The 15,680-nt window shown below is 39.6% G+C and overlaps 1 protein-coding gene and 1 non-coding gene across 2 annotated transcripts in view; one reads left to right on the top strand and one right to left on the bottom strand.

Annotated features, from left to right (window-relative positions):
- Positions 1-15,680, top strand: part of LOC139473885 (intermembrane lipid transfer protein VPS13A-like) — a 142,649-nt gene that overhangs the window by 77,211 nt on the left and 49,758 nt on the right. The window contains exons 32-48 of the mRNA XM_071256675.1: positions 407-445; positions 803-937; positions 1,583-1,660; positions 2,059-2,279; positions 3,265-3,412; positions 5,493-5,577; positions 5,885-6,069; positions 6,502-6,653; positions 7,953-8,044; positions 8,731-8,984; positions 9,576-9,692; positions 10,029-10,190; positions 10,655-10,748; positions 11,815-11,990; positions 13,295-13,423; positions 13,598-13,811; positions 15,339-15,551. Of these exons, the coding sequence (XP_071112776.1) occupies positions 407-445; positions 803-937; positions 1,583-1,660; positions 2,059-2,279; positions 3,265-3,412; positions 5,493-5,577; positions 5,885-6,069; positions 6,502-6,653; positions 7,953-8,044; positions 8,731-8,984; positions 9,576-9,692; positions 10,029-10,190; positions 10,655-10,748; positions 11,815-11,990; positions 13,295-13,423; positions 13,598-13,811; positions 15,339-15,551 (2,494 nt within the window). The remainder of the gene's footprint in view (positions 1-406; positions 446-802; positions 938-1,582; positions 1,661-2,058; positions 2,280-3,264; positions 3,413-5,492; positions 5,578-5,884; positions 6,070-6,501; positions 6,654-7,952; positions 8,045-8,730; positions 8,985-9,575; positions 9,693-10,028; positions 10,191-10,654; positions 10,749-11,814; positions 11,991-13,294; positions 13,424-13,597; positions 13,812-15,338; positions 15,552-15,680) is intronic.
- On the bottom strand, positions 4,966-5,083 carry LOC139476151 (U6atac minor spliceosomal RNA). The gene has a single exon (XR_011654074.1). It is a non-coding gene; the product is annotated as a U6atac minor spliceosomal RNA (small nuclear RNA).

Raw genomic sequence — 15,680 nt, forward strand, 5'->3', positions numbered from 1 at the left:
TGTACTCCGTGCGATAAAATTACTCCATTTCAAGTGATAAGTATGTATTCTCTGTGTAATAAAAGTACTTTAGTCGAAGTGATCAATATCTCTACTCTGGGTGATTAAGTTACTATACTTCATGTGATAAATGTGTATACTCTATGTGATAAATATGTATACTCTATGTGATAAATATGTATACTCTATGTGATAAAAGTGTATACTCCATGATATACTCAAAAGTTTTCATATTTCTTGCTCAAGCATTTGCACCAATGTTAATGGTAGTTGTGATGTAACATGTAGGTTATAATATAAAATAATAGGAATGTATAGTATTATTTCAACTCTGTCCTTGGAGTGATTATTTTCAAACTAAAAAGCTATTATAATTTTGTGCTTAAGATTTTTTCTTGTCACGCAGATCTTAGTCATTGAAGATGATAGCTGTTTCGATCTGAAGGTGAGTGTACAGTTACTGTGTGGAATTTGAACATTCGACCTAGTTATTGATCCGTTAGATATATTGATTCTGTTGTATGTTTAGAAATCAATACAATTGTTTCTAGTTGGCTGAATCAATTTTATGGAATTAACATTGGTTGAATCCACCTTGTCTTAATCAACGTTAGCTGCAGTAAACGTGGTCAAATTAACCTTGGTTGAATCACCCTTGACTGAATCAACCTTGGCTGAATAAATTTGCCTGAATCAAGATCGTTTGAATCAGTTAGACTGAATGAATATTGACTGAATCTGGAGTTCATGTTTTACAGTTGATTCATGTGGATTGGTGTTTGATGTGTTTGTGTATGTTCAGTTTGTGAAGTACAACAAGAACTATGAGGGTCGTCTTGACAACCGGCGCCAGAGCCAGGCCCTGGACTACAGCATCCGGCTCCGTGTGGGGCAACTGCAGACCGTCTATCTCAGCAAGTTCTACTGGGAACTTATTGTAAGTTCCACTGCAGGCACTCCCAACATCTGTGGGGCATCACACAGTAATCAGAATAATTTTTACTGATGACTGATGTCATGTAACATCATACCAGAGGGTTAACTTTGGAAAGGTTAAATAGACACAATCAGTTTTCCTGATAGAATATTTATACATAATTGTGACCAACCATTAGATAAGGGACCTTATAGATGAAAGAATCTCAATTTTACTTCTCATTATATTTAGAAACTACAGTATCTTAGGAACACAGAAATACAATTCACGAGCTTCAATTCATATTTATTACAGATACATGGCATCAAATTTTTGGACACATTTTCTGCAAAGATCCATTTTCAGACTTATAAATGCCTTTGTAATAATTGCAGATTTTAGATATGATGTCAGATTAATTGAACGTAGACATTTATGCTGAAATGTTTGGAAATAATGTTTTTATTACATTACAGACTAACGGAAGAAAAATAAGATATTTTTGTAATTCTCACATATGGCGATTTTTACTGAAGTAAGTTGATGTCAAACGTCTCTGTCATCACACAATTGTTTCCTAGCACACATGGTTTGACTAGGTTTGTATCGTGTATTACATGTCTAATGTTATGTATATGAACAGTTTGTGGAGTGAATGTGTTTCAGAGATTCTTTGAGCCTTTTATCAACCCAGAGATGACCGAGGCTGCCAGGGCTGCTGCCATGGAAACGGTTCATAGACAGGTATGTGTAACTACAGGCACACCAATGTCGCCACCAAGCAAATGAGAGCAATAGAAAACATGTACAATATATGATATAGAAGTCCATTTGTTTAAAGGTATGTTAGAGAATTGAATGATTTGGAAGACACACTCACTCACTCATCCACTCATCCACTCTCACTCACTCACTCATCCACTCTCACTCACTCACTCACTCACTCCCTCATCCACTGTCCACTCTCTGACTGATTAACTCACTCATCCACTGTCTACTCACAAACTCACTCATCCACTATCCATTCTCTGACACACCCACTCTCTCCCTTCCTCACTCACTCACTCATTCACTGACCACTCACTCATCCACTGTCCACTCAACCACTCACTCACTCACTCTGTCATGTGCTGTCCATGCAGGTTGATGACATACAGTCTCAGAATGTGCGCATCAGCCTGAACTTTGACCTGCGCTCCCCGACCATCCTTGTCCCCCACGACTCCAAGTCCACAGAGATGTTCATGCTCAACCTCGGCAACCTCAACATCAAGAACTACTTTGACCACACCAGCATACCCCCCGACATGAAGCAGGAGTGGAACCACATCTACGTCAATCTCAGCTCAGTCAAGGTCAACAGGTAGTTTCTTGTACTCCATTGCTGATGGGATGCATTGACTTAGAACCTTCTTGATTTGTATTGAAACTATCCCAATAAGGGTGTATTGTGCGTAAAATAACACAATTAAATGTAATTGGTGCTCTTGTTGAGCTACTCCTAAATGGGGTGGTGTCATAATAACCAACTTAGATGAGAATTTGGTGGGTTCAATGTGTCACCTTCCTCATTATGTGTCATCATATCCAAATAAGTTGGAACGATGCTCATGCTATCAACCACTGGTTTGTCTGGTCCAGACTGCATTCTCTTCATGATATATCTTGATTCATGCTAATAGAGGTGTAGAACAACATTATCTCTCTCGTCCACGCCATCAAAGCCTGTGAGGTGTGGCCTGGTACAGGGATTTATCTAGACCTGCTCAGAGACCGATATTCAGTTCTGCAGTAAATGATAGTAAAAAAAATCAATTGGAATTAAAACAATTTCCAATACCTCAGAATTTACAAAAATAAGAATATTAAAAATATCATATTTGAAAAATATCACTATTTGTTTCCCAATGTGCCTGCCTAAGACTCTCGGTGTGTAATCAGACTGCCTCCGTGGTCTAGTGGTAGAGCGTCTGCCCGGAGAGAGGAAGGTCCGGGGTTTGATCCCCGGCCGCATCATACCAAAAGATGTTAAAAGATGGTACTTGTTGTTACCCTGTCTGGCGCTTGGCATTAAGGGGCTAAAACAAGGACTGGTCGGCTCGGAGTCAGTATACTGTGTCTGAGTGGGGTATTCATGTTAAGCTGCAGCATGGTATCTCAGTGGGCTAGCACTATAAATCGGCATCAGTCCGGACTAGTACAAGCAGACACACACGTGCATGCACATCGCTATATAAGTGCAATAATCTTGGATGCAACGTTAAACCCAATTTCACCTCACCTCGGTGTGAAATCCTAGATGAATGCCTGTGGTGTTCTGTGTAAGTGTGTACATGTTCCTCACACAGGGTCCAACTGTCCCTGGCTGATGATGTGTGTAACATCCTCCACAACGTGCTGGAGCCTGTCAGCCTCAAGGCAGATATCCGCATGGCCATCAAGCCTGTACTATCTGATGTCAAACTCGACATCTCGGGGCATCTGGAGAAGGTCAAGGTCAGTAACATCAGAATCCAGGTGTCTGTGTATTACATCTACCCTGACAAGTAGGTCATATCCAGGCAGGGAAACAAAGACTTCGTAATCATCTGTTTGAGAATTGAATGAAGACTCTCACTGTCTAACCACCACTCTTACCCAGAAATGTCCTCACTTCTGAGATAGATATCTGTCAGTTTTTAGTTTGCCTCTCATCACAAGGAGACCCCAAACCCCATATTTGAAACAAGTTTCTCAAGCTAGTCAACTAATCTAATAATAGCCAAAGTAAATTATACTTAATCGGAATTCCAGAAGTTAATGTGGGCATAATATCAAGCAGTGACATGACATGTTGTTTATTTTGATATTTAGATTAATATTTTAAAATAAAGATGAAAGTATTGATGCATATGCCACTCAACTGAAACTATCTTATTCAGGCTCTCCTTTCTATTTGAATGAAAAGAAGCACTTAATGTAAGCAATATCGTGTGTATAGCTACCAAATGCGAAGGAATAGTTTCAAATGTGATACAAATGTAATAGCTATAGTCGTAACAGCGGTTCTTATTGGAATCAGCACATGACCGCTATTGAAACTGACGGCATTGGCAGCTGAAGACATTTGGTCATATCTGTTAAACAGTTACTGTCACCACAGTGCATGAAACATGGCTGACAATTGATGCGCATTGAAATTAAATTATAATTCCCCTTCGATACAGATTATTCATTTTCGGCAAAAATGTTTTTTGTATGCATTATCAATGCATTTTGATGGGAGTCATAGAGCTATATAAATTACTTCACCAATAATTTCATTCACTGTTTACGTCTGAGAGCTAGATCTAGTAATTACACAATAATTGTTGATATAACAGGGCTGATAAAAAAGTCTGTCAGTCAGTGTCAACAGTAAGGAATTCGTCTGTGGCTGATTGGCACTTAAACAATAATATTAATTTATATATTATTTTATCAACATATACCATTACCAGATCCCGATGTGTGTTTTGGCTACCAAACAGTTGCCAAGATTGCTGGGATCTGGTGGGCAGATGGGCGAGATATCGGACGTCTTCAGCGTGTTCGGAGACCATACCTGCCCATTTTTTTGTGATAACTGATACAAGAACACATGTCTCCCACTTTAGATAACAATTTCTGATGCATATGAATACTAGTTGCTCAATGCAGTGGATTATATGCTTTTTAGTCAAGACTTCGAGTCAGACACTGAAAGAAAATACTTCACTTCTCGCTTATTGCCACCATTTCGTACATGCTGTTTTTCCGGAAAAGGTGTTGTCAAGTAACTTCAACGGCTTTTGACAGATACAGCCGAAGATATTCCACTTGATTCAACTGAGAATCCCATTGTGGCTGTGCACGTATTTTTCCCTGCTAACAACCCCCAGTGTTTCTTTTCATTTGCATAATAAATGCATTCAATTTGCCTTCATTTTAAACACATTTTATTCAAATAGTTAGGAAGGTCTGTTATTTACAAGGTCTTGTCATGTCTGTTGTTGGACTTTCAAATCGACATATTTTTTTTTCATGTCTTGAAAAATAGGTGTGACCCCTAAGTAGAGAGTCACTGCCTCATGTGTGTTGTAAGAGCCACAAGGGCCCATTCCGTCCTTATCGAGGGGAGTGCTAACCTTCTCTCCTTTCTAACAACACATTAATCGGGGGTGACTAGACAGTATATATAGCACGAGGGGCTGTTAGCTGCAATTGTTAGGTTCACCTCATTAACATTCTCAGACCACAAGTAATCTCATTAAATTCAAATTTATCTCCAGCTCTTTGCAATATTACTATTTGATATTGTTCTTTGGTGTTTTCAATTGTGGTTATTGTTTTGACATGATATCCGCATTAGATATGTAATGAAAGTAGATAATAGTATGTGTAACGGTTGATTCGGACGCCATCTTTGTTTGGGAGTTACAAAATTGAAGTTATCAGAGTAAATTCTATAAATTCAATATATTACGTTAATAATATCAATTTAAAGTACATTATTACATTCATGTAAGGTCTTTTTTTTAATACTCATCTGAATGTATTGGGTTTTTTCACATTATAGGTCAATATATTAGCAAAGGATTTACAACTGGTTAGAGGGATCCTGCAGGACAATTTGTCAGAGGGAGCTCCACAACCAACATCAGGTAGGCAGAGACCTGTGATAGATAGGGACGCAACAGGGAATAGTATTCTCCAAGGGTAAAACGAAACAAGAACTTGTAGATGACTGCATGGGTGACTGTGATTTAGTGTGACACTTCACTATGCAGAGTTATGTCCCTTAGCTGCCAAGATCTGGTAATAGAGTTCAAATCCCAGATTTGTCCTGAATGTGTGTATTTGTTGGCCTCTTTGTAGAAATAGTTTTCTTCAGAATAGATGTTGAATTAACAAGACATTGTTTGTAACTTCTCTGTAACTATGGTAACTACTGTGTTGCTATGGTGACAGGTATCTATGAGTCCCCGACAGTGCAAGACCTGCACCTTCAGCACGAGCTCAGCATCGACACCACCACACCCATCAGCGAGACGAGGGAGAGTCTGACAGACTCAGGACACAAGGCCTCCACAAACTTCCTGTTCCGCTTCGAGGGAGTTTCAGCAACTCTGTTTGAACAGAGCTCACCCGAGGAGGTGAGACATTTGTCTAGGTTCCCACACAGCCACTTTCCTAAATGTGTAATAAAGACTACCTGTATTTTATTAAGAGTGTCATCCACCCTTTTTGTAAGTTCATATCAGTCAAGAGTGGTTGGGTGACTCAGTGGTTAAAGCAATTGCAGGACTGGGTTCAATTCCCCCATGCTAAATGTGGAGTAAGACTGTACTCACTGATTCACTCAGCACTCAACAAATGAGCTCAATTAATAATGAATTCAGACATTGAGATTCTCTTAAATATAATACTGTCATGGATATTAATATGTTTTATTATTACAACTCATTATCATCTTAATTATATAATCTGCTGGGATTCAAGGTAAATGGATGAAATTTATATTTTAAATTGATTGTAACTTCCTATCACTCAGTAAAGAGAAGTTGTTACCATCCTCTGTGTTACAGGGCTCTCTCTGCAACAGCCTCTGCTGCATGGACATGGAGAACATCAACCTCAGCGCCATCAGCCAGAGTGACGGAGACCTCAAGGTCACATTCGCCCTCACTTCCCTATATATAGATGACACGAGGCCGGACAGTGACCTGGCCAACAAACGGTAAGTGTGCCAAGTTACAACAGCATACAATATTTTCTTGAGTATAGTGCGCACTTTTTTTCCAAAAAACACAGCTGTGTAGAAGGGGGTGCGCATTATACACGAATTAATGAGTTTTGATGTTTTTTTCCCCATGGAAAGACATTACCGTGAGCACGTAACACCGGAAATACCATGTCAACAAATCCATTCTGAAGTTCACAAATTATTCATGTAATTACACTGTCTGGCTAGGAAAAGTGTTCTTTGTATATCTGGACTTATGTTTGTAACTTATTTTATTAATTTTATTCAAAATTCCTTTTAATATTGTTTTAATTAATTTAGGCGAAATCGTGTATGAAGCGATCTTCCGATCGCACAACTCACGGTTATTAACAGCAACCAGGGTCAGATTACCGCTATTGATGCCTTGAAACAAACTTAAGTTGATAGAGAATGGATACATATATCCTAAATGCCATATTTTGATTCGTTAAAAGTCATATTTGTTTTTGTTGGACGATTCTATGTCAACACGTAATTCTTGCGATCACGCGATCACGTGCATGGGAGCCTTGACGGTGACTGGTCAGACTGGTTCCATGTAAAAAATAATACCCGAGAATAGCGATCAGCTGCTTCGCTTAGGGTTATTATTATTTTAAATATGTTTAGTAAAAGCTGCATCTAAATTAACAAGATATTGGAATATATTATTCCTGATAAAAAAAAAAGTTTCAGATACAACTTTTACCGATTCTTGCATTAAAATACTGTAAAGTTATATCATTGGTTGTGTCTTGACCGAATCACCGGTAGATTCCAAGAAAACGTGTGTACAGCTGATTGCTGTGTCCGGCTTAGTTTACAAGAAAATACACAAGGTAATCATAATCCCTGGATATAAAACAATGCCTAGCTGAAAAAAAAATACAATTTAAACGGTAAATCAACATATCTGGTGATTTTTTTTTCTCAAATTTCGAATTTGTACTGATGAAGTTTCTCATCACCCGTTAGTTTGCCGGACTTCACTGAAGGGGTAGATCTACGGTGTAATGTTTTTCTGCGCATAATATTCAAATTTCTTTTTTTCCAAAATATTGAACCCGCTAGAGGGTGCGCATTATACATGGGTGCGCACTATACTCAAGAAAATATGGTACATATTGTGTGTGTGTTCCTACCTCTTACAGTCTCAGTCAGCGTCTGTGTTCATGTTTCAGGGTGCTGTACTGCGCCAGGAAGCGGCAGACATCATATTTCGTGTGTTCCTACCTCTTACAGTCTCAGTCAGCATCTGTGTTCATGTTTCAGGGTGTTGTACTGCGCCAGGAAGCAGCAGACGTCTGACGAGTTGCCGCTCATGTCACTCATCTACAAAGTCAGCAGCGATGGCAACCAGAAAGGTGAGATGGCACAAGTAGAGTCTGGGTGGAGAACAGGATTTTCTGTGACAACCACCAAATTGGTGAAGTGGGTATAATATCCTAGGCCCCTTTCCACAAAGTGATCTTAGCGTTAATACGATTCTAACTTACATTCTTTTGCATTGTCTTAGGATAGTAATAGCGGAACTAGGCTCTTAGCTACAATGAGTAACCTGCAGTGCGAAATTAGCCTACAGTAGGTCAACTATAAACAAGTATTGATTTTAATTGTTCAAAATAATTTTACAGATTGAAAAATATCATTTGAGCCAGAGTTAGTACCTCAGTGTTTGTATTACTACTTTTGAGGCAGAATTAAAATGCAGGATGTTTTACTGTTGTGTAGTGGTGTAAGAAAACATGAAACATCTTTCTAACCTTTACTCAGGTAACTCTAAGCTGAAACAGGGAAAATATTAGTCACACATTTGTATCCCCAACTGAAGTTTTTCTCAAGTAGTCACTATTCAAGTTCTGTCCAAATGTATGACCATACACAACATTTGGTGTAACCTGGTGTTACCGACCTTGACCTCTGACCTACGTGAAATCTTACAAGAGAAAAGCACAAATATGAAAGATTAATGTATCTATTCAATTTGGAAATTGGAAATAGGCACAATGTGAATCAACCTCTTTCTAACATCCTGCTTCTGTGTTACCAGCGGACCTGATGGTGGAGAAGTTGCGTCTGAACGTGTCGGTGCCGTATGCCGTGGTGCTCTACTCCTTCTTCCAGGCCTCCTTCCAAACAATCGGGGACACCAACAACTACTCCATGGAGGCCTCCACAACCTTCACCCCTCCGGTCCAATCAGCTCCCACCACCACGCTAAGTGTGTACGGGTCACTCAAACAGCCGGAGATTGTCCTGTATGCTGACCCCAACAACTACGACAGCAGGGTCATCGTGCTCTATGTGAGTGGAAACTCATGTACTATGCGTTACATGTATCAATAGCTGGGAATAAAGGATGTTATGAGTCAGGTGTCCATGAACATTCAGCTGAAAACATCATATACCCGCTGCTTTTGACACTTGTAACAAACTTTTCTCTACGATTTCACAAGTTACTGTGAATTATTTGGTAAAACATTTGTGTGTGACAGTAGGATCTCTATATGCCTGCCATCAGATTCTCAACTTGGTAATTTGAAGTGCAAATAGAGTCAATTTTGATGTGACATGCCAGTGACTTCACATCAAACGGTATGATGTCCCCCAAGGCCATTCGGCTGCCTTGGGTTTTTACAGCAACTGGCCAATCAGATAGCAAGAGTCTTTAAGAGTAATGAGTATAATAAGAGTATATACAAATATTGTGTATTATGTTCAAATATGCACCTGAGTGAAACAAACACCAGTGATGTATGCAGCCCTGAGGCCCATGTTACCCATCAAAATCGAATATGTTATGAACTTTATATGTAATTTGCAATTAAAATTTTTCAAGAAAAAATGCTTTTGGTCATATGATTGTTGAGTAATTTCTGTGAATGTATCTGTTAGGCGGACGTGGCGTTTGAGTACCGGACAGACCAGGAGAAGCAGGTGTTCTGGTCCCGTGTGTCCAACCTGCAGATGGCGTCCTGCATCCGGACCTGGGACTCCTCCAGCAAGAGTGTGGTATGTGTCTCAAGCAATTACTGTGGAACCCTGGGAAACATGAATACTCAAGCCTATAAATAATCCCATTATCAAAGCTTGAGGCTAAATAATAGGTCATAAATAAATCTTTTTGTATGTAATGGGCTATGAGATACCCCAAATTAATCTAACAGTGAGATATATCTCCCATTTCTGCACTTTTTTTCTTGAGTGTTGAATCATTACACCTTTCTGGTTGTGGGTTTTTGGGTTTGAATTCTCCTCAGGGAGCTGAGAATGCACTTGAAAGGCACACTGATATGTTGCCTTGGTGATAACATATCCTATAACCATGGTAACCATGTCTACCTGCAGCTTCTGGCTCCCTGCTCGCTGGAGTTCACGCAGAAATTCCTGTATGACCAGAGCATGACCGAGATGACTGTGGACGTGACCAAGGTGAACGTGTATCTGTCGGCCACTGTCCTACAGCTTCTGTATGACATCTACCAGAAGATCCAGCTGCCACAGACACAGGTACATGCAACATCTCTTGAATGGGTGGATTGTGGGTGGATGGATTTTGAGTGGAGAGATTTGATTAAAATAAGCTACCAACAACCCATTGTCGTCGCAAGGCAAACTAAAAGGAGGATTGTGAAGGGGGTGGAGAATGTCTGGCCTAAAATTTTATTTATTTCACAAGGGGAGCAGTTGTTAAAAGCCTTGCCTGATAAAAAGATTCTCTACAGTTGATAGAAAGAGTAGACTATGCTTGTCGTAAAAGGTGACTAACGGAATCAGGTGTCAGACTAGCTGACTTGGTTGATGCATGTAATCAATCCCAATTGCGTGGATCAATGCTCATGATATCAATCTTGGATTGTCTGGTCAAGACTCGATTATTTACAGACCGCTGTCATATAGCTGGAATATTGCTGAGTGCGGCGTAAAACAAAGAAAGCAACATGCAGTTCAATATGTAATTATCTGTGTTCCAGACGGACAGCGCCAAGCCAGAGGCAGAGACCAATGACGTGAAGGGCTTGTGGAAGGTTAAGGCTGTGAAGGCCCAGAGATGGCTGCAGGACAGAGGTAAGCTCAGTCGGAGACATTAGCCACTAGACCGAAGCCTGAGTCTAGTAAAATATCTTTAGGTCTAGTAAGCTTTTGTTGTAAAGTCCATACATTAACACTGAGATCTACTCAAAATGATTGGAGTGACAGGTTCAGGATAGTAGATTCAAAAGTTTTTGGCACAGACTGTAGCTCAGTCGTAGAATCATTCAGCTTTTCTAGACACATTTTGGTCATAATAAAGCTTTTGTACCCAATACTTGCCACATAGGTCATGATGCAAATAAGAAGATTGGATGGCTGTAAATGCTACTGATGACCCCTGGGATTGTTTACTGTGTACTGAGGAAGATCACCTCACAGTTGTGTACTGTTTCAATTGTGTCATCATTTTGTCTGATTATTGAAAGAACCATTTATATCATATATTGTTTTGTACTTAAGTTATTGGTCATTGATCATGGGAGATTTTTTGTGCTTTGTTGGTGTGCAATGGTTTAGATTTTACTCTATGGTGGTTGTGTCTACTGTTTGTGTGTATGTTTTAGAATTACTGATAATTTTCTATATCATCTCAAACTGGTTCCCACAGTAGATATCGCTTGGGTGAGATCAGGCGAGATCTCTACATTGTATGTATTGCGGCAATGAAATTGCATCACAATGCTTTGCAGACCATTGTCACATCATTGGTTACCATGACGTCACGAACAAATGACATCACTAATGGCTCTGCTACTGAAGCTGTCAGCAGTACATTTTACACTAAAGACACTGCTTATTACAGTCTACAAACTGAAAAAGTTGGAAGAATAATGTTGAATGATAAATACAAGCTCATCCAAATGTCTTTTGATATCAAATATATCATCACGAGTTGATAAAAAGTGGAAAAAGTTCTCGGCAAGCCTTTGAATTTTTCCACTTTTATCAACTTGTGTTGATATATTTGATATCAAAAGACACTCGGGTGAGATTCTCTATTTTTTAACATATTATTAATTGGTGCTTTAATTTGTAACTGGAATTTTTGAATGCTACTGAAGTAATGTAATTGCAACACTTTCGCCTCATCTGTTTACAGAGGATTATGCTGGCATAGCGTCTACTCTGCAACCACCAGAGACTCCAAAAGAAGTGATCAAGGTGAAGGTTGAGGAGATTAACGCCATGTTTGAGGTGGAGAACCTCGACCAGCATGTGCCCATGTTGAGTGTGAGGACGTCGCTGGAGGGGAAGGTGGTTGACAGACTCACCAAGGTGAGCAGACGACATCTGCTGCATTGTTGTGTCCAAAGTAAGCAGACGGCACTACTGTTGTTTTGTGTCCAAAGTAAGTAGACGACACCTGCTGTTGTGTTGTGTTCAAGGTGAGGAGATGACAACTGCACAAAGGTCTGTCATTGTAGGGGTTCTTGTTAATACTAGGGCTGGGATGAGTCCAAATTTACTACCCGGGTACGCACCCCTCTATTACCTGACCCTACCCGGGTACCCACTGTAGGTCTCAGGAGATGTCTCAAAATGTCTGATTGGGAAAATTTTTAGCATAACCGTGGCAAAACGTATTTAGATACATGTATTAAACAATCTGGTCATTCATACACTGAAGTTGAATAAGTTAAATCTTTATTCAACCGTATGAAAAATGAGAAGGAATGGCTGCACAGTCAGAAAGAAATTCGAACATTAGTGACTTGTAGTGTAACCATAGTGTTCAAGATAATTTTTGTCATTAAACAATAGATCACGTGACTAACCACGGGTTCGGGTAGTCCTGTGGGTACCCAGGTCCTACTCAGTACCCAACCGACCCGGGTACCCAAGTTACCCGTCCCAGCCCTAGTTAATACTGGTGCTTAGTTCTAATAACATGCCATAGTGAAAGCAGACTGACACTGCTATTTAATCAAGAACATTTTATCTTGTTTCTGCCAAAGTGCATTGCCTTGCAGTGAACACATTTAAGTTAAAATTCTATATGAACATGTTGGATGCTTTTGCTCACAAACACAAATTCTGGGTTCAGTGCTTGAAGTTTCAAGGTTCATTAAATCTTTTTAATTTTCAAATTCCATCTGAACCAATGCTGAAATTTCATAACATTGGCAAATCCATGTGTAAGTCTCCATCAAGGTCTGTATATATATAAACACGCTGAATGTGAAGCAAACATAAGCCTAGTTAGTTACAACATAGTTAATTGGCGATTAAATTACTCACCATTGTCTCTTATATGTTATTACTTAATAAATTAATTTTATTTTACAGGCACCAATTTGGTGTCGTACCGTGTAAACACAAAATGGCAATATGTGCGAACAATCATCGTAGAAAAAACAACGCAAGATAAACATGATTTTATTGCATATATAAGGTTTGTGTGCGCACTTGTGATGTGCTTTATTCCAGGTCGCCTTATACAGGGAGTATAGGATTTAGGGTTGATTTTGAAGGTGTGTTCAGGGGGGTCGTCTTATACACAGTGATATACGGTACTCCCTGTGATTAATGTTTGTATCATACGAGGATTGTACCTGCAGTGAAATTTGTGCCACTTCCAGTTTCATGTGGAGGCAGAGTTCCACCTGGAGGTGTACTTCTTCAACGAGCGGCTGAGTGTGTGGGAGCCATTGGTGGAGCCAGTGTGTGAGAAGGAGGGACTCTACAGACCATGGGAAGTCCTCATCAAGGTAGGGAGTTACGAGGTTTATTCCCCATCCAGTGCGGGATGTTATTGTCTTCCCATCCACGTATTGAACCAAGATTCTTACCAGAAATGGAATATTATTTTGTTGATGCTTCATCATTGTAGTTATGTTGATAATACATACCGGTACTTGCATAGTTCATTGTTGACTTTCCAGATTATCAAGGCTAAAGGCTATCCAATGGCGTGTACATATGAGGACAGTGACCTTGACATTCCGGACTGTCTCCAGAACGAGGTTCAGAATATGATGCACCGCTCTCGGGTGAAGTCCAGCAGCTCTGAGACAGACACAGATTCATCAACGGACATGACTATCATACGTCACCGATCTCTGAGACGAATCCGACATGGTAGTGACCGCAGCTATGGTAGATTTCATTTGCCTGGCTATATTCTACTAACATCTTTCCCTGATGCTGTCTGTATGATTAAACTGCTGTTTAGATCTGAAACATTTTTATCATTATGCTAATCAGATGTCTGTTAATTGCATGACATATTTAACTTCATTTCTCAAAACCTTCATTATTGCCACCCAGTACTGACATTTTCTAACCTTGGAATACTAATGATACAAGAGCAAGCTGTCTCATGTTTGGCTTAAAACTATAATAGAATCATTTTGATAACAGGCTAAAAAATACAGAAGGTGATTCTCAGGCCAGGATTTCTCTCAAATTTGAGCTGAATATGCCATTGTTTGCCCGTTTCCATGAAAGATATGATATTGTGTAGTGCAATATGCTGACAGCCATTAGAACGATGGTCAATGATGGCTGTTTACTGCCAGCACAAAGAAATGCAAATGTATTATGTCATAACCACCTTTTTTAAGATGTTGAGATAAGGGAAAGCAGATAATGGTGTTGATCTGTATTTGAATATAACCATCTATTGGATATGAAGGTTGAATAATATGAAGTCTACATTAATCACAGCAAGTTCCAGTGTGAGTCACATGATTGAGTTGATATCTGCTCATAAACCAGATGGCATGTGCTTTGGTTAGTGTGCCGATGTCAGAGCTGTCATTGGGACTGTATGTAGAAACAACATGTTTTCATCCAACTACGCAAAAGACGTTAAAGACCACTCGATTCTTTCATATTACTATAGATATTCTGTCATGGGTTGAGGACCACCCAATTCTTTCATATAACTTCAGTTAGTCTGTCATCATGACACACTGACAGGCTAACTATAGTATTATGAAAAAATCTTGTGGCCCTTAGCTCCTTTGAGTAATTTGGTTGTAATTTTAAGCCCCTCGTCTTGAGAATCGAGAAACAATGTGACTAGCCTTGTAATTTAATACAAAGAGAATTTTGATCATCCTTGACTTTCAAGTGATCAATATTGTCTACAGACCACTCTTCCCCGTGTGAAAACAAGGCATAGTATTCAACTCTGATGTACTTGTTGATAAGTGGAAGACAGTAGGAGAGGTAGAACGTTGACATTAGATGTTCTCTCGATATATGTGGGTGGCTGGGTATTGCTAGTTTGCTGTTCACAGTTACACAGGATGCTTAGAATTTCTAGGTTCCCCAATTATGCTCCTTTCTCTGTTCATCATTTTAGTAACTGTCTAGGATTTACATCAATTTGGGCATTTCCCACATATTGAAGGTGACAATTGCTCCCTGATATAACAGAAATGTTTAAAAGTGGTGTCAAAGCCAACTGACTCTGCCACTCTCACCCTTTTTGTAGATCTCATTTGACGCTTTTCTTGTTGTTGGAATATGGGAAGTGGGAGACATGACATTGCATTGTTGTTGCTATGGTGATGGAAACACTTCATGCATGATCATTGACATACCAAGTTTCATTAAATCGTATCGGCTTGAACAGCAAGAGGCTACAGTATTTGTGTACCCGACACTTTGTTTCAGAGTCTTTAAGTCACCATAGTAGTATACAAGGGGAGTCGGATTCGGAGCCTGAAGGCTTCATCCATAATATAACCAACAAGCTTGGAAGCATCTTCAGCAGCGATAGTAGCGATGCTGACATCAGCGAGGCGGAGGAAGCAGATGACCTGTTTGACCCATCTCTAGATAAACCCGTGTTTATAACGTCTCGAGGACCGGTGCACGTGTCCACCGGTTAGCAGCTGATTTGTTGTGACCTGTAGTTCAATGTGCATCATTGTTTCACACTCCGTGCCTGCGCTCTGCACTAAACATATTAATCATCTGTTTTATTGGCTGTTCCATATTCTAATGAAATATGTC

The sequence above is a fragment of the Haliotis cracherodii genome, unplaced genomic scaffold, assembly GCF_022045235.1.
Source record: "Haliotis cracherodii isolate W230 unplaced genomic scaffold, xgHalCrac1.p SCAF_3, whole genome shotgun sequence".
In the NCBI taxonomy this organism is placed as follows: Eukaryota; Metazoa; Mollusca; class Gastropoda; order Lepetellida; family Haliotidae; genus Haliotis; species Haliotis cracherodii.